The sequence below is a fragment of the Oncorhynchus tshawytscha genome, linkage group LG12, assembly GCF_018296145.1.
Source record: "Oncorhynchus tshawytscha isolate Ot180627B linkage group LG12, Otsh_v2.0, whole genome shotgun sequence".
Taxonomy (NCBI): Eukaryota; Metazoa; Chordata; class Actinopteri; order Salmoniformes; family Salmonidae; genus Oncorhynchus; species Oncorhynchus tshawytscha.
The window spans coordinates 39,824,178-39,849,344 of NC_056440.1; the positions used below are offsets into that span (position 1 = coordinate 39,824,178).

At 44.6% G+C, this 25,167-nt stretch overlaps 1 protein-coding gene across 5 annotated transcripts in view; it reads right to left on the reverse strand.

The window, feature by feature from the left end:
- Positions 1 to 1,371: 1,371 nt before the first annotated feature.
- The window catches only part of LOC112263264 (protein prune homolog 2), a 53,342-nt gene continuing 29,546 nt past the window's right edge, over positions 1,372 to 25,167 (reverse strand). For 2 of the 5 annotated variants that reach the window (XM_042330636.1, XM_024439342.2), the window contains exons 7-19: positions 24,018 to 24,176; positions 17,996 to 22,071; positions 17,493 to 17,543; positions 16,879 to 17,352; positions 12,551 to 12,621; positions 11,935 to 12,138; positions 11,409 to 11,588; positions 10,567 to 10,666; positions 10,317 to 10,448; positions 9,253 to 9,339; positions 4,319 to 4,417; positions 3,089 to 3,130; positions 1,372 to 1,786 (exon numbers count right to left, since the gene is read on the reverse strand). In XM_042330636.1, coding sequence (XP_042186570.1) covers positions 1,756 to 1,786; positions 3,089 to 3,130; positions 4,319 to 4,417; positions 9,253 to 9,339; positions 10,317 to 10,448; positions 10,567 to 10,666; positions 11,409 to 11,588; positions 11,935 to 12,138; positions 12,551 to 12,621; positions 16,879 to 17,352; positions 17,493 to 17,543; positions 17,996 to 22,071; positions 24,018 to 24,176 — 5,706 coding nt within the window. In that variant the 3' untranslated portion in view covers positions 1,372 to 1,755. Of the gene's footprint in view, positions 1,787 to 3,088; positions 3,131 to 4,318; positions 4,418 to 9,252; positions 9,340 to 10,316; positions 10,449 to 10,566; positions 10,667 to 11,408; positions 11,589 to 11,934; positions 12,139 to 12,550; positions 12,622 to 13,057; positions 13,466 to 16,878; positions 17,353 to 17,492; positions 17,544 to 17,995; positions 22,072 to 24,017; positions 24,177 to 25,167 lie in introns of those variants that run through there. The other 3 variants (XM_024439343.2, XM_024439344.2, XM_042330637.1) reach the window with 3 other exon arrangements.

A 25,167-nucleotide genomic window follows, 5' to 3' on the forward strand; every position in this document is an offset into this window, starting at 1 on the left:
TAAAGACATGTTAATTGGGGTAACTTCACTAGATAGCCTGCAATAGTGATATTAAAAACCACCCGGTAAAAATCGTCATTACATTGCCCCTTCTTAGATGGCATTGAGGAGACTGAGGAGACTCTCAAAGTTGCTGCTCAGTGCGATGCTGGTATCCATTGGTAACCACATTCCGCAGGACGACAGTGACTGCAGCACCACCCTGCAAGGAGACATGATGGACATCGAACATGCCAAGGTCCTGTCAATTACACGCAGCTTCCTCAACAGCACGCAGTTCCCGGACAAACACCACTGTACCTGGACATGATCAGGGGTACCTGGAGATCCCCGTAAATCTTGAGGAGGAGCACTTCCCTTTGGACTTCTCGCTGGTCGTCCACCACAAGGTGAACTTCGAGAGACTGCTCGCCCCCCAAAACATGTACTGCGTCCACGTGGACAAGAAGGCCAAAGCGTCCGCTCTTGCTTCTGTCATAGCTATCACGTCCTGCTTTGACACCGTTTCTTTGGCCAGCCATCCGTTAAAGTGTGGTGTACCCAAACTGGAGTTGAGTCCACGCTGACATCCATTGTACTGGTGATCTGTACAGGGATAGCCCGCACTGGAAGTATTTAATCAAGCTCTGTGGCCAGGACTTCCCCATCAAGACCAACCAGGAGATTGTGCGCAGCCTGCAGGCACTGGCTAGGGGAAACATCATGCAGTCAGAGTCCATGGCTAGATGTAAGAAGGTCTGCTGGAAGAGGTTGCGGCAGGTTGTTGTTGGCAAAATTCAAGGAACAGAGCAGGACAAAGACAGACACGGACCCCATTGCTATCAGCTGTCTGGAGGAGTATCTTAGACTGGCAGAAATACACAAAAGAAAATCATTTGTATCCTCTGAAATGTGATACAAAGTTAGAATGAGATAAAGAAGGATACGACAGTGATGTCATGAATCTCAAGTCATCAGGAAGTACATCTGCATTGGGAACCAAATCAAAACTTTTATGGCGCCATCTCTGTCTTATCCTTCTTAATGTCATCCTAGATATGTTTTCTTTTGGATAAATAACCCCAGGAGGTTCTATCAAACTTTTACATTTCCTGGTGATTTCCTGTCTTACCTTCATATTCTGGTCGTTTATTTAACAAGGAAAGTAAAACCACAATGTGATTTGTAAATAGGGTGTTGGTATTGATAGTTTTCTTAAATATATTTCATTGACAGATGATAGTTAATAAACTTGCTGCTTGGCGTCACCCTGGGAGAGTTTGTCAAATTAACGTTGTATCGTTGCTGCAGCAAAATCATTTTGAAAAATAAAATGTTTTTTTTGCCCCCAACTGTATGTCATCAGAAATAACTTAGTGATTGACAGATTGACAGGTTTTAAACAATTTATTACATTTCGAAAGCATGTTTCTTTAAATGAAATCCAATTTCTTTCAAAAAGTCTCAATCCCCATTACTTCCCAAAATATATGTCAGTTCCCCTTTTAAATACTCATGCTTACTCGCTGCCAAAAGTTACAGTTTATGCGTTATATGTTGTTTTGAACACTGCCTGCGAAGAAATCATAACTTGGGGACCTTCTGGGTTCTTGCTTCTGTGCCTCTTTCTTGTGGGGACAGACTAATAAGGAATCATACATGGTAGAATAGCCCCTTCTCTTCACCACAGGTGTGTGAAGGCAGGACAATGTGGTCTACTCTAAACCGCAGGGTCATATGTCAAGGGCCAAACGGATAGCAGGCACCAAGGAACAATCAAACACTGGAATTCACTCTCTTATCCACTCTGTGAGAAAGAGAGAGGGGGGGGGGGAAGAAAGAGTATTTTCATTAGACTATGCGGCAGGTAGCCTAGCGGTTAACTGTAGTGTGCCAGTAACCAAGAGGTTACCGAGAGGTTACCCGAGCCGACTAAGGTTAAACATCTGCCGATGGGCCCTTGAGCAAGGCACTTAACCCTAATTGCTCCTGTAAGTCGCTCTGGATAAGAGTGTCTGATAAATGACTATAGTATGGGCATAGTGTTTTGTGAAAGTGTGAGAATGTTACTCTATGAAGAAAGATTTAGAAATGTCAAGAGGGATATGTCGTCATTGGTTATAAGAGGGAGCTTCAAGGGGATCCGTGTGAGAGAGTCAGAGACTATGCCTTCAAGGAATTCCTCACATGCAAATGATTTAGTTTGTAGCTTGTTCCTTGTTCCAGTTGAGCCTTTAGTGTTAGATAACATTGACATTAGGGCTCAAGTCTCGTGAGCTGGCTGAGGGGATACTATATTAGTGCTCTAACCTTAGATGGAAAAAGGCCTAGACCTAAATACATTTACTGTTAATGTATGATACATACAACAGAAATTCTTCGTCCTGTCTTGATCAGTGTCAAAGGTTAAGGGTTAAGGGTTAGTAAAGGATGAGAAACACACCAAGGGGTAAAGCGCACTGTCAGTACGCATGCAGCTAGTTCAGCTCATCCTGGGCTATAAGGGGTTAAGAGGGTTAGGAAGGGAACAGAGAATGCTAAAAAGATACAGTTGTGCCCGCTGAAAAGTTTTTTGGCACCTGTGCCGGGATGAAGGCGAGTTCCTTGTGGCAGGAAGTACAATTGCATGTTTGTCGAGTAAGTTTGATAAAAGTTGCATTAAATTAATTCATCTTAAAACATTGTTGAGTATTTATTGAATTCACATTGGGATATTAAAACATAACATGTTTCCACACTTAGAAAACACCACCGGTGCAGTTACCCACGCTTTGCGACAACACTGTGCTGCGACCTAACTTTTCAACGCACCGAACTGTAGGCAGGGGTCTACGGTCAGTTGGGGTGGATTATGGGTTAAGGAGTCCCGAAGAGGTCAAACAAGTTGATCATCAAATGGAGAAAAAAAATACCTCATGCAGAGATCCGAAACAACCAATCACAGGACAGGACACATTCTTACATATCACACAGACCGTGGGTGAGGTCATCGGATTAAATCAGCCTGGGCGTAGGGGGGAGGGGTGTTAGTGCCAGGAGGTAGGGCCAGTCTGAAAATACACGGGGGGTAAGGGAACTCAACCAACACAGGCAGACCTTTTGAGTTTACCTCATACATGCAAATGTCTTTATACCCTTCTCCTCTTCGTACCTTAGACGGGAGTAGAGAAAGGCAGGGGGGGGGTACAGTTAGTGAGTGGACACAACAGAGGATTCATCCTTCCTCCCAACCAATCACTATGGCTCGGTTTCCCTCAACTCAGCACAGGAACATCCACAGGGTTATTTTGTCTCAGCTCTATTGTCTTTCACATGTCTCCAATGACACAGTGTCCAGGTTACAGAGGATACAGCAGGTCTCCTTTGACTCTCTACACGTCAATGAGAAATCATCCAAAGGCCTTTGTAGTCTACACATGCATTCTTGTTGCTCTCAGCCAATCATTTCCTTCCATCGGTCTGACTATTTTTAATGAAGCTTTATTTAACCATTTGAGTATAAAGGGATGCTTCGGGGATTTATCTACTTCCTCAGAGTCAGATGAACTGATGGATACCATTTTTATGTCTCTGCTTCCAGCATGAAGGAAGTTAGAGGTAGCTTTGTGAGCCAGTGCTAACTAGTGTTAGCACAATGACTGGAGGTCTATGGTATATACTTGTTAGCAACTTCCTTCAAACTGGGCAAAGAAGTATAAAAATGGTATCCACCAGTCCATATGACTCTGGGAAATTAGATAATGTGCTTCATTGACAAAATACTGAAATATTCCTTTAAGGACAAATTCTTAGTTACAATGACAACATGGCAAGTTTATCTAAAACAGGGATAAGCAAATTGGAAGATGATGTCATGCTGGATTTAGTTATTTTCCTTTCAAATCAGCATCTGTCCCCTGGCATGGGCCGGAGTTGGCTATCCATGATCTGGAATGAATGTCCCCTCAGTCTATCCCCCTCAATAACAGCCAGTAGTGCAACATTTTACAGTCATTTTATGGTTCCCCCCAAAAAGGCCCACACCACACTATTATGCTCCTCATACCACCTTTTAACAGCGACAATGTTTTGTACCTGTGTGGATCTAAACATTGTCACTTTTTAAAATGTTATATTACAGAATGTCAGTGTGATCTTATGCACATGCAATGTGTCAAGTGCTGTAAAGTTTAACCCCCAAATTGGCTACTTTGTAAGATACTTTTTACAGAAATCTAGTCGTCTGATCATACCGTTTCCAAAACTAAAGTGGTGGAACTCCATTCCACTCTCGTTCCATGTGTGTGTGTGTGAGTTGTTACTTTATCTTCATGCTCACAATATCTTCACACTCACTCACTTGATAATGCTCTCAGGGATGTGCACATACTCCATTGGAATTAGCTGTCGTAGCTCCGCCAGGCTGTTCACATACTTTATCTTACTGCTGAACTTAGAACTGCAGAGAGAGACAGAGAGAGAAGTTGTGAGAAAGGTGGAGAGGTGGCAGAGAATGGGGGTGGGGCAAAAACAAAGGCATGATAGAACACTTAACTTAAAGCTGACAGGTTGATTAAATGCATTATTACTTGTTATACAGTGCATTCGGAAAGTATTCAGACCCCTTGACTTCCACATGTTGTTACATTACAGCCTTATTCTAAAATTGATTAAATGTTTTTTTCTTCTCGTCAATCTACACATAATGACAAAGCGAAAACAGTTTTTTAGACAAAAAACAGAAATACTTTATTTACAAGAATTCAGACCCTTAGACTTGAAATTGAGCTCAGGTGCATCCTGTTTCCAAATGACCACCCTTGAGAGGTTTCTACAACTTGATTGGAGATCTGGGGAAGGGTACCAAAACATTTCTGCAGCATTGAAGGTCCCCAAGAACACAGTGGCCTAAATCATTATTAAATGGAAGAAGTTTGGAACCACCAAGACTCTTCCTAGAGCTGGCCGCCCGGCCAAACTAAGCAATCGTTGGCAGAAGTGCCTTGGTCAGGGAGATGACCAAGAACCCAATGGTCACTCTGACAGAGCTCCAGAGTTCCTCTGTGGAGATGGGAGAACCTTCCATAAGGACAAACATCTCTGCAGCACTCCACCAATCAGGGCTTTATGGAAAAGTGGCCAGACAAATCAAATCTTATTAGTTACATGCGCCAAATACAACAGGTACCTTACAACAATACCTTACAGTGAAATGCTTACTTATGAACCCCCCACCAACAATGCAGTTTCAAAAAATACAGACAAGAATAAGAGATAAAAGTAACAAGTAATTAAAGACTAGCAGTAAAACAACAATAGAAAGACTACATGCAGGGGGGAACCGGTACAGAGTCAATGTGCGGGGGGAGGGGGCACCAGTTAGTTGAGGTAGTATGTACATGTAGGTAGAATTATTGAAGTGACTATGCATAGATGACAACAACAGAGAGTAGCAGCGGTGTAAAAAGGGGGAGGGGGGGAAATGAAAATAGTCTGGGTAGCCATTTGATTAGATGTTCAGGAGTCTCATGGCTTGGGGGTAGAAGCTGTTTAGAAGCCGCTTGGACCTAGACTTGGCTCTCCGGTACCGCTTGCAGTGCGGTAGCAGAGAGAACAGTCTATGACTATGGTAGCTGGAGTGGAGTCTTTGACAATTTTTAGGGGCTTCCTCTGACACCACCTGGTATAGAGGTCCTGGATGGCAGGAAGCTTGGCCCCAGTGTTATACTGGGCTGTTCGCACTACCCTCTGCAGTGCCTTGCGGTCGGAGGCCGAGCAGTTCCCATACCAAGCAGTGATGCAACCAGTCAGGATGCTCTCGATGGTGCAGCTGTAGAACCTTTTGAGGATCTGAGGGCCAATGCCAAATATTTTCAGTTTCCTGAGGGGGAATAGGTTTTGTCATGCTCTCTTCACGACTGTCTAGGTGTGCTTGGACCATGTTAGTTTGTTGGTGATGTTGACACCAAGGAACTTGAAGCTCTCAACTTGCTCCACTGCAGCCCCGTCAATGAGAATGTGGGCGTGCTCGGTACTCTTTTTCATGTAGTCCACAATCATCTCCTTTGTCTTGATCACATTGAGGGAGAGGTTGTTGTCCTGGCACCACACGGCCAGGTCTCTGACCTCCTCCCTATAGGCTGTCACGTCGTTGTCGGTGATCAGGCCTACCACTGTTGTGTCATCGACAAATTTAATGATGGTGTTGGAGTCATGCCTGTGAAAAGGGAGTACAGGTCGGGACTGACCATGCACCCCTGAGGGGCCCCTGTGTTGAGGATCAGCGTGGCAAATGTGTTGTTACCTACCCTTACCACCTAGGTGCAGCCCGTCAGGAAGTCCAGGATCCAGTTGCAGAAGGAGGTGTTTAGTCCCAGAGTCCTTAGCTTATTGATGAGCATTGCGGGCACTATGGTGTTTAACGCTGAGCTGTAGACAATGAATAGCATTCTCACATAGGTGTTACTTTTGTCCAGGTGGGAAAGGGCAGAGTGGAGTGCAATAGAGATTGCATCATCTGTGGATCTGTTGGGGTGGTATGCAAATTGGAGCTGGTCTAGGGTTTCTGGGATAATGGTGTTGATATGAGCCATGACCAGCCTTTCAAAGCACTTCATGGTTACAGATGTGAATGCTACGGGTCAGTAGTCATTTAGGCAGGTTACTTTAGTGTTCTTGGGCACAGGCACTATGGTGATCTGCTTAAAACATGTTGGTATTACAGACTCGGACAGGGAGAGGTTGAAAATGTCAGTGAAGACACTTGCCAGTTGGTCAGTGCATGCTCGCAGTACCTGTCCTGGTAATCCGTATGTCCCTGCGGCCTTGTGAATGTTGACCTGTTTAATTAAAGATCTTACTCACATCGGCTGCGGAGAGCGTGATCACACAGTCGTCCGGAACAGCTGGTGCTCTCATGCATGTTTCAGTGCTATTAGACTCTAAGCGAGCATAGAAGCAGTTTAGCCTGTCTGGTAGGCTTGTATCACTAGGCAGCTCTCAGCTGTGCTTCCCTTTGTAGTCTGTAATGGTTTGCAAGCCCGGCCACATCTGACAAGCGTCAGAGCCGGTGTAGTATGATTCGATCTTAGTCCTGTATTGACGCTTTGCCTGTTTGATGATTCATCACAGGGCATAACGGGATTTTTTATAAGCTTCCAGGTTAGAGTCTCGCTCCTTGAAAGCGGCAGCTCTAGCCTTTAGCTCAGTGCGAATGCTGCCTGTAATCCATGGCTTCTGGTTGGGGTATGTACATACAGTCACTGTGTGGACGACGTCAACAATGCACTTATTGATGAAGCCAATGACTGATGTGGTGTACTCCTCAATGCCATCAGAGGAATTCCGGAACATATTCCAGTCTGTGCTAGCAAAACAGTCCTGTAGCTTAGCATCTGCTTCATTTGACCACTTTTTTATTGATCTAGTCACTGGTGCTTCCTGCTTTAATTTTTGCTTGTAAACAGGAATCAGGAGGATAGAATTATGGTCAGATTTGCCAAATGGTTGGCGAGGGAGAGCTTTGTATGTGTTTCTGTGTGTGGAGTATAGTTGGTCCAAAGTTTTTTCCCTCTGGTTGCACATTTAACATCCTGATAGAAATTTGGTAAAACAGATATAAGTTTCCCTGCATTAAAGTCCCCGGCTACTAGGAGCGCCACCCCTGGGTGAGTGTTTTCTTGTTTGCTTATGGCGGAATACAGCATTCAATGCTGTCTTAGTGCCAGCCTCTGACTGCGGTGGTATGTAAACAGCTACAAAAAATACAGATGAAAACTCTAGGTAGTGTGGTCTACAGCTTATCATGAGATACTCTACCTCAGGCGAGCAATAGCTTGAGACTTCCTTAGATATCGTGCACCAGCTGTTATTTACAAAAATACATAGTCCGCTGCCCCCTTGTCTTACCAGGAGCCTCTGTCCTATCCTGCCGGTATAGCGTGTAACCAGCCAGCTGTACGTTGATAGTGTCGTCATTCAGCCACAACTCCTTGAAGCATAAGATGTTACTGTTTTTAATGTCCTGCTGGTAGTTTAACCTTCCGCATAGCTCATTGATTTTATTCTCCAATGATTACACGTTTGCTAGTAGAATGGAGGGAAGAGGGGGTGTATTTGATCGCCTACGAATTCTCAGAAGGAAACCCACCCTTTGGCCCCTTTTTCTCCGCCTCCTCTTCACGCAAATTGCATGGATCTGGGCCTGTTCCCGAGAAAGTAGTATATCGTTCGCGTCGGGCTTGTCAGACTCGTTAAAGGAAAAAAGGATACTGCCAGTCTGTGGTGAGTAATCGCAGTCCTAATGTCTAGAAGTTATTTTTGGTCATAAGAGACAGTAGAGGCAACATTATGTACAAAATAAGTTTTAAAAAAGCAAGTTACAAACAACGCAAATAAACAAACAAAGAAATCACAATAGTTTGGTGACACGTAAAACGTCTGCTTTCCACCTCTAATATAAGCCATCTAATATAAGCCACTCCTCAGTAAAAGGCACATGACAGCCTGCTTGGAGTTTGCCAGAAGGCACCTAAAGGACTCTCTGACTATGAGAAACAAGATTCTCTGGTCTGATGAAACCAAGATAGAACTCTTTGGCCTGAATGCCATATGCATAACGTCTGGAGAAAACCTGGCACCATCCCTACAGTGAAGCATGGTGGTGGCAGCATCATGCTGTGGGGATGTTTTTCAGCGGCAGGGACTGGGAGACTAGTCAGGATCGAGGGAAAGATGAACGGAGCAAAGTACAGAGAGATCCTTAGGTGATCAAATACTTATGTCATGCAATAAAATGCAAATTAATTACTTACAAATCATACAATGTGATTTTCTGGATTTTGATAAAAATTACAATTATGATAAAAATTACAGACCTCTACATGCTTTGTAAGTAGGAAAACCTGCAAAATCGGCAGTGCATCAAATACTTGTTCTCCCCACTGTATAAGTTACCACACCCGGTCTCAGGGATGGTTAACTCTGGAAAATCCTTCGGTCTCTACAGAGTTATGTAAATCAGCTTTTAGTTTTTTTGCACTGTATTTGTGGAACAATCTTCAAAATGCTCTTAAATTAGATGTCTGTGCCTCTAGGGCAATTCAGATTCCTAATTGAGGACCTTATAACTGATGAATGTGTTTTGTATCTGTTTGCATTTCATATTCAATGTTTTGTATTTTGCTAAATTTCCATACATTCAGGGCTCTTCTGTAAAAGAGACATTGGTCTTAGTATGACTCCCTGGTTAAATAAAAGACAAATAAATGTGTGAGAAAGCATGGGTATCTCCACCTTATGAAGGGTCTGATGATTCCCAACACTGTTCGGATAAACCAAGACGGATGGACAATGATAAAGGATTTCAGATTCTTCCTGAGCCTGACATGAGACAGGAAAACAAAAGAAAACAAGAGTTAGTGAGAATTGAAGCATGAGTCTGTATGTACTGTATGCATATGTGTGTGTGTGTGTGTGTATTTTTGGTTTTACTATCCTTTTGGGGACCAGAAGTCCTCACAAGGATAGTAAAACATGGATACATTTTGCCAGTCCCCACAAGGAAAAAAGGCTATTTTTCGGTGTTAGGTTTAGGGTTAGAATTCTGGATTCGGGATCGGTTTCGGGGATTTACCCAAAATCCAGAAACTCCTTAATGATTCCATACAATGAAACAACTGCTGCGGCTTTGGTGGCTAGATGGCGGCGACCATCTGAAGCTTAATTTGTCAAAATTCTTCTTCTTGAATTCTCAAATAAATACAGTTCGACGACATCGACACCCCAGTAGTTTTCTTCATCGCAAGTATTTCATCGTCAGACATACAGTATTTGTAAGTTGTTGCTTACTTTGTATAACTAATGTGTAATGCTGTCTTCACTTCTCCTCCGAATAAAACACACGCACAGTTGTTACCCATCTCCACTGCTGTGGCAGTTGGCTACATAAAATAATTATATCAAATAATCGCAAATGTTTTAGGTGGAAAAGTACACATTTCCTAACTCCAAACTGATAGTACTTTCACCAAAAATAGCTCTTTCGGCCGTAAATGTTCAATAAAACAATGAATTTGTCCAAACTTCCCAGATTTCTGAATCATGAATTCACTGGCAACGGAGCATCGTGAGGTCTGCATCCAGCAACGTCACAAGTCACGTGACCCGTTTTTGCAGCTGTTTCAGAACAGCACTACAGGGACAGGAAGTGGGAGAGGGCTAACGCAGCAGTAGTTTCAATGTATGGAATTACTTGGGAGTTTCTGGATTTTAGGTCAACTTCTTTAAGGTTAGGATTAGGTAAAATAGGATTTTGGTCCCAAGAAGGATAGTGTGTGTGTGTGTGTGTGACTTGTTACCTCCTGTCAATCATATGGTAGCACTTCTTCATCCAACCTATTCCAGGCATCCTTCTGCGGGGTGTGGCTCCATTCAGATACACAATCATGTAGTCTTCAGCAACCATGAGCTCCAGAGTGCTGATCACATACCTGAACACACACAAGCACAATACTGTTGAGTGGGTTTTGATACATGATGATACAATACATGCGTGATACATGCTATGCTTATGGATCTACTGACTTGATCACAATCAATAGCACTTACAGGAAGAGGTTCTCCATGACGTAATGATAATCATCACAGTTACTGTCCGGTAGGAAGCACGCTGCAAACACGATGATGGCATTCAGGTCACCATAGTAACCTGAGGAGACAGGGGGGGCTCATCAAGAGGAGGTGTCTACTGAATAATCACAGGAGATTCAATGCAAAGGTGTGTCTGTGTGTCAGGGTTGGGGTCAATTCAAATTGAAGTCACTCAATTCAGGAAGTGATTTGAATAAAAAATGCAAACATTCAAAAAAGCTTTGGGAAATTGGGAAATCATTGAAAATGGATGCCATTTTAAAACTTTTTTTTTAACCCCTTTCACTCCCCAGTTTTGTGGTATCCAATTGGTAGTTACAGTCTTGTCTCATCGCTGCAACTCCCGTACGGACTCGGGAGAGGTGAAGGTCGATTGCCGTGCGTCCTCCGAATCACAACCCAACCAAGCCGCACTGCTTCTTGACACAATGCCCATTTAACCCGGAAGCCAGCTGCACCAATGTGTCGGAGGAAACACTGTACACCTGGCTACAGTGCCAGCGTGCACTGCACCCGACCCGCCACAGGAGTCGCTAGTGCACGATGGGACAAGGACATCCCTGCCGACCAAACCCTCCCCTAACCCGGACGACGCTTGGCCAATTGTGGGTCTCCCGGTCGCGGCCGACTGTGACAGAGCCTGGACCCGAACCCAGGATCTCTAGTGGCACAGCCTTAGACCACTGCGCCACTCGGGAGGCCATGGATGCAATTTTCAATGGCATTTCTGTTTATTTCCTCAATTGACTGACTTCAATACGACTTGGAGTGAGTGTGTGTGTGTGTGTGTGTGTGTGTACCTCCATGAGAGATGACTCTTTGGTAAGACTCAATACACTTCATGTCGATGCGGTGCTCCTGCTCCCCTATGACGACTGTCCTCCACAGTTTGGCGTCCTGTCGCTCCTCCTCTGCACTGTATTCTGGGATAGCCTCGCTAGGCTCCCTGTCTGCTTCCTGATTGGACCCCTGGGGGTCACCTGTTGGTGAAATCATTCTATAGCTAATGGCCTAACTCGCACACATCATGATGAAGCATAAGAATACAGCTAGAAGAGTCTTCATAAAAACAAAATGCAAACACACCTTGCTTGACATGTATGGGTGAGTGTATGTGAGTCTTTCTCTATTGTTTGTTTTTATTTACAAACAAATGACTGAAAGTGTCTTTTCACATATTGAATTGTGTCTCAACACATTTTCTTGAACACGTTTTGATTCCTCCTTTGAGTAGAACCCGTGGTTGTTTAAGTCTCTCTGTCTGTATCATGTGTGTGTACAATGAACTCGTGCGTGTGTGTATATGCATGTGTGTGTGTGTCTCACCTATTCCGTTGAACTCCAGGGAGTCGGCCTCGTCAGGTGTGTCCAGCTCGTCCACGTTGATGTCCAGATCGTCGCCCGTATCCAAGGCGTCGTCAGAGAGGAGGGATCCCTCGCTGCGGTCCAGAGACACGTTCATGGGCGGGGCCACCAGCTTCTTCCTGGGTGGGATACTGGCACCATTCAGCTCCAGAGAGGAAGGGGCATCTAAGGAAAATGTTCACAATGTGTTAGGGATATGACTCTCTGTATGCAAATTAATATTTCCTCATAAGTTCTTGAATTCATGATGAGTAAACGGTGATACAAGCCCAATTGACATCATTAAAATAAATAGCATTAGTGGAGAGAAGAGATAGCAATATCTTTAGAGACAGTGATACACTACAATGACTAGGAGATGAGATACAACCTCTTATTTGAGTGTAAATCTATATACCACAAATTGGTAGCAGGATACTAGTGGCGTTGGTTGTAGCATAGATAACCCATGTCCCACTCGCTCCATTGGTCAAGAGAAAGTATTTCGACCCACAGATCAATGACAACCATGACTCTGCACAGATGCACTTTTTTTTCTTGTGTGTGTCGAAAAAGTGTGTGCGTGCGTGTGCATCACCTGGTCTGTTTTCCAACCCATCTGTGTGGTCTTTATTTGAGGCCATCATCCCAGGATCGTCTGAAGCAGGCCTACCCCAAACACACACAAGCATCCAGTCATGACTAAAACAACCATGGTCTCTTCTCAATTGAGGAATTAAATAAAAAAAAACATTCAAGAAAATGAGTTTGACACAATTCAATAGATGAACATACACTTCTAATAATTTGTTTGTGAATACTTGACCACGAAGCATCACTAAATGCATGTGGACCAGGGACAATACAACCTATTTTTATTTGCCTCCAAGCCGCACCCCCAGACCCTGATTAGCATAACTCCCATTAACAATGGGGAGTTAGACAAAGACTCACACTCACTCACGCATGCACACACTTTCCAACACACCCAGCTTTCCCAACAATGGGACGAAAATATACTAACAACTAACCAATTGCTTCTAATCTAAAGAGAGTTGTTGTTGTTGGTGCCATTCTCTCCAACATAGATGCTCTACAAACTCACCTCTTCCCAGACAACCAGGTGATCTCGGTGCTGCTCTCCTGTCAACTGGGATGCCACACACTTTTCTCTCTCTTCCCCAACTCTTGTTGTTTAAAAAAATAAAATCTTTCACACTTTGCTTCTCTTTCTGGCTGTTCTGATTATTTTCTTTCTCATTCAGCATAAGAGGCTCGGTCCCTCATTCGCCATATTGGAGTCATGTGACCTCCCTCTGAATCTTAATGAGAGCTGATCAGCTATCGCAGAGTGTAGAGCATGTCAAAATCAACACAAATTAAGTATAAAATATATTAAGCTATGTTTAGTTACATTTGTCCACTACTCGTTCTAAAATTAGACTCCATGTCGGCCTCCAAAAAAACCCAGTTAAAAAACAAGATTGTCACTACGAAAACTTAATTGTCAAAAATACATTGGATGTATTTAGAAGTTAGTTTCCCCCCTTTCTCATAAATAGTACAGCAAACAGAACTCAATCACAATTATTCAACTCACACACAAATAGGGGGAGGGGTCATATTTATCCCCCGGTAACCAAAGAGGGGAGGAGTCATTACAATTACAAAGAGGGGTGACAAGGCAAGACAAACATCCACAACCCACTGGGCACACACCGGTTGAATCAACGTTGAATACACATTAAATTTACATCTGTGCCCAGTGGGAATGCAACTGGGGCAGAGAAAAAAGACACACAGACACACACACACCAAAAAAACAGAGTAAACACTTCATAAAAGAGCAACCTAAATTTTCTCTCACTGAAACTGCTCTCCATTGGAAACACTGCCTATTCAAGGGAGTGTACATCTGAACATAGAATGTAGGCTACATTTTACACATAGCATATTGGAATTTGCATGTGTAGATGCAAAGTGTGTAGACATAATAAATACTCTGTAGTATGAAATGACATGTAGCCCATTCTGGAGCATAGATTGGAATGGAGCCAACTCCATTGCTTGGGAGCGCATCCACATTAATGGGACAGTTGCCAAGCAACAGAGTTCAGGACTTCCTAATAAGTGGCCCATCCCACAGAGGAATTTGTGAGTGAGTGAGTGAGAGAGAGAGAGAGAGAGAGAGAGTTTGAGTGAAGTACACACACATGCAGTTGAATACTTTGGCAAGCTGGTTCCACAGTGAAACCTTGAGATGCAAATAACCCCCCCAAAATGTTTTAAGGAAATAGAAATGCTTGGAGGTCCTTATGCAATATAATTCAATTAAAAGCATGTGTGGATCAAGACAAACGGATCTGAATAAACACACATAGGGCTGGTTTCCTGGACACAGATTAAGCCACATTCTATACTAGAATATAAAAAGCAATATACAGTGCCTTGCGAAAGTATTCGGCCCCCTTGAACTTTGCGACCTTTTGCCACATTTCAGGCTTCAAACATAAAGATATAAAACTGTATTTTTTTGTGAAGAATCAACAACAAGTGGGACACAATCATGAAGTGGAACGACATTTATTGGATATTTAAAACTTTTTTAACAAATCAAAAACTGAAAAATTGGGCGTGCAAAATTATTCAGCCCCTTTACTTTCAGTGCAGCAAACTCTCTCCAGAAGTTCAGTGAGGATCTCTGAATGATCCAATGTTGACCTAAATGACTAATGATGATAAATACAATCCACCTGTGTGTAATCAAGTCTCCGTATAAATGCACCTGCACTGTGATAGTCTCAGAGGTCCGTTAAAAGCGCAGAGAGCATCATGAAGAACAAGGAACACACCAGGCAGGTCCGAGATACTGTTGTGAAGAAGTTTAAAGCCGGATTTGGATACAAAAAGATTTCCCAAGCTTTAAACATCCCAAGGAGCACTGTGCAAGCGATAATATTGAAATGGAAGGAGTATCAGACCACTGCAAATCTACCAAGACCTGGCCGTCCCTCTAAACTTTCAGCTCATACAAGGAGAAGACTGATCAGAGATGCAGCCAAGAGGCCCATGATCACTCTGGATGAACTGCAGAGATCTACAGCTGAGGTGGGAGACTCTGTCCATAGGACAACAATCAGTCGTATATTGCACAAATCTGGCCTTTATGGAAGAGTGGCAAGAAGAAAGCCATTTCTTAAAGATATCCATAAAAAGTGTTGTTTAAAGTTTGCCACAAGCCACCTGGGAGACACACCAAACATGTGGAAGAAGGTGCTCTGGTCAGACGAAACCAAAATTGAACTTTTTGGCAACAATGCAAAACGTTATGTTTGGCGTAAAAGCAACACAGCTCATCACCCTGAACACACCATCTCCACTGTCAAACATGGTGGTGGCAGCATCATGGTTTGGGCCTGCTTTTCTTCAGCAGGGACAGGGAAGATGGTTAAAATTGATGGGAAGATGGATGAAGCCAAATACAGGACCATTCTGGAAGAAAACCTGATGGAGTCTGCAAAAGACCTGAGTTTGGGACGGAGATTTGTCTTCCAACAAGACAATGATCCAAAACATAAAGCAAAATCTACAATGGAATGGTTCAAAAATAAACATATCCAGGTGTTAGAATGGCCAAGTCAAAGTCCAGACCTGAATCCAATCGAGAATCTGTGGAAAGAACTGAAAACTGCTATTCACAAATGCTCTCCATCCAACCTCACTGAGCTCGAGCTGTTTTGCAAGGAGGAATGTGAAAAAATTTCAGTCTCTCGATGTGCAAAACTGATAGAGACATACCCCAAGCGACTTACAGCTGTAATCGCAGCAAAAGGTGGCGCTACAAAGTATTAACTTAAGGGGGCTGAATAATTTTGCACGCCCAATTTTTCCGTTTTTGATTTGTTAAAAAAGTTGTGAGGTTATGAGTAAGTAATAATTTTTGAGTAATAATTCTGGAATAACCAGTCTGGATATTCAAATATGATGCCCTGGGCTACACTAAACAGTGAGCTGCTTCTATCACTCACAACACACACACACACACATTATGCAATGGGAATCAAATAGATTAAACTGATCTATTACTGATCCTGCATCATGGAAAACCAATAAAACACCAACATGTCAATTTGGGGCGCTGACACAGTCTCAAAAACACATACATGTAAACACAGTAGGGGGAATTGCCAGGGTCCTCGCGATACTTAGGTGCCGATACGATACTGCGATTCTCACGATTCTATATGTATTGCAATTTGATACCTTGATTTTATTGCGATTCAATGTTCCAAACATATTGCTCACCATATGTCTGCTGCAAAGGGACAAGATAGCATGAAAAAAACAGTTTTAATCAGTCATGGAAATAAAAGTACTGAAAACAAATTGGCTCCCTTTTTAAAAAGAAAATGGAGAACAAGCTATGGAAAAAATACTGGAGTTTTGGTGCAGGTACAGCCAACTAGCGTAAAAATAATATTGGTATATTTTCAAAACAATGCGATATATCGTAAAAAATTATATCCCGATATGTAAATGTGTGCAAATACATTTTTTTTTACCCCATCACTGCCAACACAGTCCCAAACATACACCTTGACTCAAGACTCCAACCACACACTATCACACTGTTGTCCTATAGGTTCAGTATGGACCTGTACTGCACTCCTGTGGTAATACACAATACGGCAGCTCAATGTCTCCAGTCTATTATAATCTAGTCAATAATCTTAGTCAATAAAATGATGAATTAGATACTGAATACTTGAGAGATTCTCAAAAGACAACATAATATTTGAACTCAGATCTGTTCAAATTTTGGAATTGTAAGAACCTGGTCCTAGATATGTTTGTACTCCTATGGTCATTTTCATGCCAACCAAGATGGAACAAACAGATCTAGGAGGAGGCAAGTAAATAACTTACCTGGAGAGTAGAACGTGGGAATAGTCATCAGGAACAAAATGGGTCTGCTCTTCAGTCTCATAACGGGTATGGTCTTCAAGAAGATACTTAGCGTTGCCCGTGAGGTCATATGGCTCTTCAGGAGTTCTGGAGTGGTCTTGACTTTCAGCCTCCCACTGGGCCTGGCCTTCACTATCATAATGGCTACAGTCATCAGACCGGCCTTGGCCATTGCCTTCAGTATGGTAGTAGTAGGAATTAGTAGTATGTCCTTTAGCCTCATAGTGTTGGCTGAGGAGATCATCTCTCGCCTCTTCAGCATAGTCACGGGTTTGGTAGGAGGCATGGTCTTCAGTCTGTTCAGTGTGGTGGTCAGTGTGTCCGTATCCATACTGGGTGGAACTGTCGTTGGATTGGTCCTGGCTCGCTGTCCACTGGTGAGGAACCCCCTCGCTGGCTCGCTGGTTCCAAGACTGGGATGCAACATCTTCAAGTCTGAAGGGGAGGGGGGGGAAAATGTACAAAACAGATGACAAAAACATATCAAACATGTAATAATCACTGACTATCAGTCATTCTCATGTCCACTAAAGAGTGAAAAATACTGGTTAGAAATCACAGATTCTCACACACACCTTGTGTGAGACAGAGGGGAGCTGGCTCCATTGGCTGTGGTGGGGATACAGCTGTAATGAGGCAGGTAATGCATATTTAATGAGGCGTAAACAGATTTCTAAACACACCCAGGGCTGAGATCAAAGTCTGGCGCAACACCACACACACACACACACACACTGATCCCTTGTTTCATCTTCAAAAGCTCTGATCATGTCGGAGAAGGGTGTGAGGCAACACGGGTGCAGTATCCACTCTCTTTCCCCCTCTACCCACCCCATTCTTCTCTCACATAGTACACCCCGTCTCACTCTCCTGAGAGCTTTTAACTCTGCTTGCACGGTCTGTGCTACTTTACAAATACCCAGCAGCTGTTTAGAGACCCGTACACACTCAGAAACCCATAGAAAAGGCAGGATAGCCTAAGGGCAAACACAAGGAAGCATAATATACACAAAGAAACACCATAACTCTCATTTATGTAAAGAATTGTACGGTGTGCTACTTTATAGATATTACTTACCCCAGGTAGGATGAGTCCGTTTCTTCAAAATCATCTCCACCACCTCCCATTTTATGATTGACTAACAGGTCTTCAAGGCCCTGTGAAGGTCTTCGGGGTTGATTTCTCATTGGTTGCTCAGCTGCAAAGTCAACCTGATTCTGCGAGAACCTTTCCATCATTGACTGTGCTGTCAGTCTATCACCATCCTCTGAGAAATGACCTCCACTCAGGTGCTCACTATTCTCCAGTAGCTCAGCGGTAGGCCCAGGGTTTGGTGCATGGGCGTGGCTGTGTATCACCTCACATACTCCTTTCTCCATCTCCTCACCTGTGTCCCAACTGGGAGGGTCCATGCCAAACTCCTCCTCCTCCTTGTCCATGAGGTCGCCTGAGAACGGAAGCCCCACCTCTTGGACAGGAGAGGGACCACCTGATAGGTTCTCGGGAGTGTCCATCAATGAGCTGTCCCCCAATGGGGACTGTGAGCTGTCTGTGAGGGGGAGGGGAGACTGGGGGATGGCGTGATGCCGCTGCTGGTCGCCTTGTTCCCTCGGCAGAGAGCCCCAGCCCTGGCTCCGTTGAGAGGGAGATGGGGGGACGGAGGGGGAGAGCCCGCCCTCGTCCGAGTCCTCCAGAGAGATCTGAGAGTGGACGTAGACCTCCTCCCTGGCTTTGAGGAAGTGTTGTTCTGCTGGGTATCTCAGGGAGGCGCTGCTGCTTTTTACGACTCTGGCATTCGTCTGGCCATCATAGCTGTCGTCATCCAAGTCCGAACTACCGAGGCCCGCTACTCTCATCTCTGACTGGTGGAGGCTTGGCCGATTGGTATCCGATTGGCCGCAGCCGCTTATCTCTGTGGTTACTTGGATTTGAGGGCTAACAAGATAAGAGGCGGCTGTTTCGGAGTACCTTTGGTTGGTTGTGTGCGAGCTTTGGCAGAAGCCAATCCCATTTGCGTTGGCTTGGGTAGAGTGGTCTTCATCTGTGGGAATAGGCGAAATAGGATTGTCACCTGCGTCTGAGCAGAATGGGCTGTGGATATCTATGTGTGTTCGATCGCGCCTATTTAGCTCATTTTTGTCTTGGTGATGTCTGTGAGTGGCTGTCCCGGATTGGAGTAAAGTAGCCGCATAAGAGAGCATGCTATATGTCTCTAAGGATCTAGACCCCTTCCTGCTGCCAATATCAGTGTCTCTGGTTACATTCCTCTCTCTATAATCATCCTTGCTCTCTCTATCACTTTCTCTGACTGTCCCCGACACGATGATGTAGTCCATCTCCAGGCCTGATGAGGATTCGCCATCTGAGTTGGACCTGACATCCTCGCTGCTCCCGGGAGGAAAGCTATCTGGGCTGGGCTTGAGCCTGTCTTTTTCCCCTGAGCTGGAGCTCAGTGACATAGGAACACTATGGATGCTATCTTCCATATGATGAGGTCCCCCATCCGGATAGATCACCTTAGTAGTCCATTGGAGGGATGATGCGCCATTTGGTGGTGATTCAGAATCACCGGCTTTTAAAACAGGGGTTGATAGGTGGTCCCAACTGTCAAGCTTTGGGGATGCAGAGGGCTGAGTCTGGGTTGTGGCTGGGTCTTTCCATGTCTGGTCAAAGTTTAACTCAGTGACTGGCTCCTCCCCGTGACTCAGAGGTAAGGCGTCATCCTCTGTGGGGGAGGAGCCATCATCCACCAGCACAAATGGGGAATGGCTACTCAGGTCCTCTGTCCAATCAGGGCCCTCAGATGCCTCAGATCCCTGCCCTCTGTTGTCATACTCGCTCTTCACAGAGGGCCCCCCTGGAACTGGAAGCATCCCATTTCTGGTCCCGTGGCCCAGTCCAGAGGTTCCGTCGAACAGGAACACCTGTCTGCCAGTGGAAGTCAACTGTTCAATGCCTGTCGTTGTTGACCCGCTACAATCACTGTTGGACGCCTGATGTTCAGTGGTGCTGCCACTTGATTCTGGCTTTAGCACTGCTATAAAAGGGCTGGACTGACCTTGGATCAGCTCAGTAGTGTCTGCTCTAGGGCTGGCCTGGAGATCAGGGGAGGAGGGCTGACTCCAGATGCCTCCTCCTCCTACGTTATCATACTCAGAGGTAGACATCACCATGTTTGGGGCGGGGATGAGCATGTCCCCCAACATTTGATCCTGTGTAATTTGATTCTCTGTCATCATGTGATCATCATGCCCTGATTGGGGACATATTTTTCCCTCGTCTCCATTGATGACTATCTGAACTCTCTGGGCCTGCCTCCTTACATTCTCTTGCAGTTGTGAGGCTTCTTCAGAATATCTTCCCTCCCCCTCATGTTGCCTTAGGTCTGTCCCAGGCTCCGCCTCCCAGGGCTCCATGCCAGCAAGCTCCTCCCTCCCAGTCCCAGCGACCTCCGGACTGGTTGCCATGGAAGCACTGTCTTCCTGTATGGTGGTGTTCCACATGTCCATCCCCTCACTAGACACACCCAGTGGACTCTCCAAGGATGTTCCCAGCGCAGGGAGCCCGCAGGAGTCGGACCGCTCGGATAGATCGGCCATGTCTGGGGTAGTGAGTGTGGATTGGCTGTCTTCGTGGATTGTCATGTTCCATAGGTCCAGAGACTCTGGGTAGGACAGGGTCGTGACACTGGTGGCGCTGGTCGCACTGTCCGATTTGAGAAATCCCTTCTGGGCTGAGTAGGTCCAGAAGTCCAGCTCTGTGGCCTTCCTGACTAGACCATCCTCTTCTTCCTTCGAGGTCTCTGGCGTGAGAGGGGCCAGAGATGCTCGCTTTTTTCCTACCACAGAAGAGCGTGCACGTGATGTGACTTTGAGGAGCTTCCCTTCTCCGTTCTCTTCGTCCGGAGGAGTGAGCTGCAGATCGTCCAGTGTCACCGGCTGCCATGGTTCTGTGAAACCTGAGTCAGGGTTCCAGATGTCGTAGGGTTCTATGTACTCATTCACAAGAGTGAGCTGTCTCTCCACTGGTTTGGAACAGACATCCTTCTCTTCTCGCAGCTTAGTGTTTCTCACATCTCCTTCTCCTCTTCCACCTCCGCTGCCCTCGTCCTCTCTCAGTCCCTCCAGATCAATGTCAGGGTTAGGACAATCTGTGCAGACATACCCAGCCTCTGTCAGGCTCCACGTGTTGGCGTCATCCGAGGTGGAGCCTTTCATATCCAAGGCAAAGTCATCCCAGGCCTCTGACGAGGATACGCTCTCTTTGTGCTGCAGCCCGTTGATTCTCTCAGCGATGTCCTCTGGAAAGAAGCGGACCTCTGTGCCACTGTGAGTGCTGCTACCCACAAGGCTGTTGACAGGAGTGGGAGGGACCCTGTTCATGCTCTGGTCCATCAGAGCTCCTCCCCCAATCAAGTCGCTTCCTACCAATCCTCCATGCCCAGCTGACGAATCAGGGGTGTAGAAATCCACCATGCTCAGCTCATCAAACTCAGACAGGCTGGAGCTGCCATGGCCTCCTGTACCTCGAGAGGAGTGCAGCACTGCATCTTCTGCAGGTGGAGACGAGTTACTGCAGTGCAGTGGGTCAAAGCTGAACAGCTCAAGGTTTTCGCCGCTCCTGTTCCTGCTTGAGTGTCTCCTCTCATGCGGGATGGGGGACAGAGAGGGGAACCCGAGCGCCGGGTTTAGGAGGAAACCCCCGGCCATCGCCTCGGCTACCGGGCTGTCATCACTTAGGAACACAGAGCTCTCCTTGGAGGAGCGGCTGCTGCGGATGGTTGCCAGGCCGCTGTCCGGGCTCACCAGGTCAGCACCCACATCACCAGGCATCGCCACGGCAATGGGGCCCTCGGGCCTCTCCACGTCAGAGCCGTACATGTCGGTGAAGCCTGAGGAGCCCTGGGACAGTGGGGCGCTGCCTGCCACGCCCTCCGTGGAGGAGGTCCTGCTAGTGGGGGCGCAGGCTAACAAGCAGCACCGGCGCTCCATGAACTCCTTGAGGAGCTCCATGACCAGGGGTCCCAGACCTCGAGGTGAGTCTGCCAGGGTCTTGTGGTGGTAGAGCTGCAGGGACCCTTGGGAGCCCTGGGGACAGTCCACAGGCTCCAGCCTAAGAGAGGAGCTCACTGACTCCTCCAGCTCACAGCAGATCTGGAACAGAACCGGAACAAGTGGAATGACAGCATGGTATAAAAAAAATGCTTTGGCAGAGCCAAGGACAAAATTAAATCTGTTCCATTTTGATGTTATTTCAACAAAAATGTTCAATACAAGTGATTCAGTTTTTCACTTTCTAATGTCAATGTTTTATATTATTTCCAACATATACACAAACACATTGGCAGTGTATCTGTTTACTAGGTGATATGTGTGCATATCTCTCTATTAAGTTATGTTTGCGTTAGTCTCTCTGGTAGGTAATATGTGTATACAGAGCCATCAGAAAGTATTCATGCCCCTTGACTTATTCCACATTTTGTTGTGTTACAGCTTGAATTCAAAACAGATTCAAAAAGTCATTCTCACCCATCTACACACAATACCCAGAAATGACAAAGTGAAAACATTGTTTTGTTATTTTAGAAAATGAAAGACAAATATATCTCAATTACATAAGTCTTTCCATAAGTCTGAGTCAATACTTTGTAGAAGCACCTTTGGCGGTGATTACAGTTTTGAGCCGTCTTGGGTATGTCTATCAGCTTTGCACATCTGGATTTGAGGATTCTCTCCCGTTCTTCCTTGCAGATTTTCTCAAGCTCTCTTAAGTTAGATGAGGAGCGGCGGTGAACAGCAATCTTCAAGTCTATCTACAGATTTTCAATGGGATTAAAGTCTGGGCTTTGGCTGGGCCACTCAAGGACATTCACATTGTTGTTTAGAAACCATTACAATGTTGCTTTGGCTGTATGCTTGGGGTCATTGTCCTGTTGGAACGTAAATCTTTGTCCCAGTCTAAGGTTGTTTGCACTCTGAAGCAGGTTCTCATCAAGGATTCACCTGTATTTGGCGTCATTCATTGTTCCCTCTGAAAAGCATCCCCATAGCATGATGCTGCCACCACCATGCTTCATGGTAGCGATGGTGTTAGACAGGTGTTTTTTCCCCAGACATAGCGCTTTGCATTCAGGCCATTGCCCTCTCATCAGACCACAGAATCTTTTGCCTTATGATCTCAGAGTCTTTCAAGTATCTTTTTGCAAACTCCAGGTGTTTTGTCATGCCTTTTTCTCAGGAGTGGATTCCGTCTGGCCAATTCTCCCATCTCAGCCATTAGGTTCTTGGCCACCTTCCTGACCAAGGTCCTTCTTGCCTGGTTGTTCAGTTTGGTCAGACAGCCAGCTCTAGGTGGAGTCTGGGTAGCCTCATATGTTTTCAATTTCCCAATGATGGGAGGCCACTGTGCTCTTTGAAACTTTCAACACAAGTTGTTTTATATATTCCCCAGATATATGCCTCATCACAATTCTCTCTCAGAGATTTACAGACAGTTCCTTGGATTTCATGGTATAGTTTCTGCTCTGGCATGCATTGTCAACTGTTGGACCTTTTATATAGACAGGTGTGTTTATTTCTAAATCATGTCCAAACAATTGAATTGGCCACAGGTGGACTCCAATCAAGTTGTAGTGACATCTCAAGGATGAGCAAAGGAAATTGGATGCACCTGAGCTCATTTTGGAGTGTCATAGCCAAGGGGTGTGAATAATTATGTAAATGAGATATTTCCGTATATCATTTTGGATACATTTGCTAAAATTTCTAAAAACATGTTTTCACTTTGTCATTATGGGGTATTGTGTGTAGATGGGTGAGAAAAAAGATCTGTTCCATCCATTTTGAATTCAGGCTGTAACACAACAACATGTGGAATAAGTCATACCCCTTGAGTGCTTTCTGAAGGCACTGTATGTCTCTATTATGGGATGTGTGTATATGTGTGTACTAGATGACTCGTAATAAAGTCCGGAATGTATTTGATACCATTCCATTAATTCTGCTCCAGCCATTACCACAAGCCCGTTCTGCCCAATTTAGGTGCCACCAACCTCCTGTGTTATCTATCTCGCGCAGCCTGATGTCTAAAGAACACGTACCTGGTTGAGAATGTCAGAGTTTTCAGAGTACACTGCCACCTGCTGGCGTGGATGGCGAGGGTCACTCTGGCGAGATGAGACTATGACAAGACTCTCGTAACCATGGTGATGACAGAACGACTTCAACTCCCCTACCAGGCCATGGCGAGCATTCCAGTCCTAGGTTGTCATATGAAAATACCAAAGATATGTGTTAGGTTTCGTATCTGCTATATTTTGATAGATACTCTTATTTTCATATATATTTACACATACAGTATGTACAGTATATTCAGAGTTTTATCTCGAGGTATTGACTTTGTCATAACATTTATTTGAGATATTGACTTTTGTCACCATTTTGTAGCACTTAAAAAAACTGACCTCCACTTAAACTGACATAAAAACTTTTTGGTTCAGTCTCATTTTGTGCATCGAGTCAAAAGTGCTTTTAATAATGCCTTTGTCTGTTTTTATGAGAGACGGAGCAGTCAGAGCACAGAGAGGGGTAAAGAGACATTTGATGATTTATTGTTTGAAAATTAACTGTTTGCTCTTAACACATCCAACATTCCCAGCTTATGGTAATTCTCTGACAGCCCCGGTGATTGATGGAGAGAAAGTTGCATTAATTAATGGTTTTGTTTGTCAAGAGCTTGTTTTTTTCCCATCTATGTTTTTTTTCTTCTCTTCAATGATTAACAACAACGCTATGGAATCCCTAATTTCTAAGACAATGTTTATTAAAAAAAAAGTGTAAAAAAGTGTTACAGTTTAAAACAAATAGCGAGATTAATCACTTCATGTGTTGTATGATGGTTGTTTGTTTTTACAATGGCGTATAAGTTAACACACTTGTATTATTTTAGATAACACCCCTGCAACAACAAAAAACTATGTCAATATAACTTTGAATAAAACAGGGAAATTGTCAACCAATAAAAAAACACTACTTTAAATCAAATATAAAAGAGAAAAAGATTACATGAATTTAATAGATTTTTGAAAATGACCAAATATTGTTTAAATAAGTATTGTCATTGCATGAATGATATGTGTAAAGAAACTCAGTCTGGCATAACAATTTAGACTGGAGAGAAACTGTTATAATGTGTCCTGAGACACAGGAAGCAGTTTATAAAATGTAACTATTGTAACACCATATAGGAAG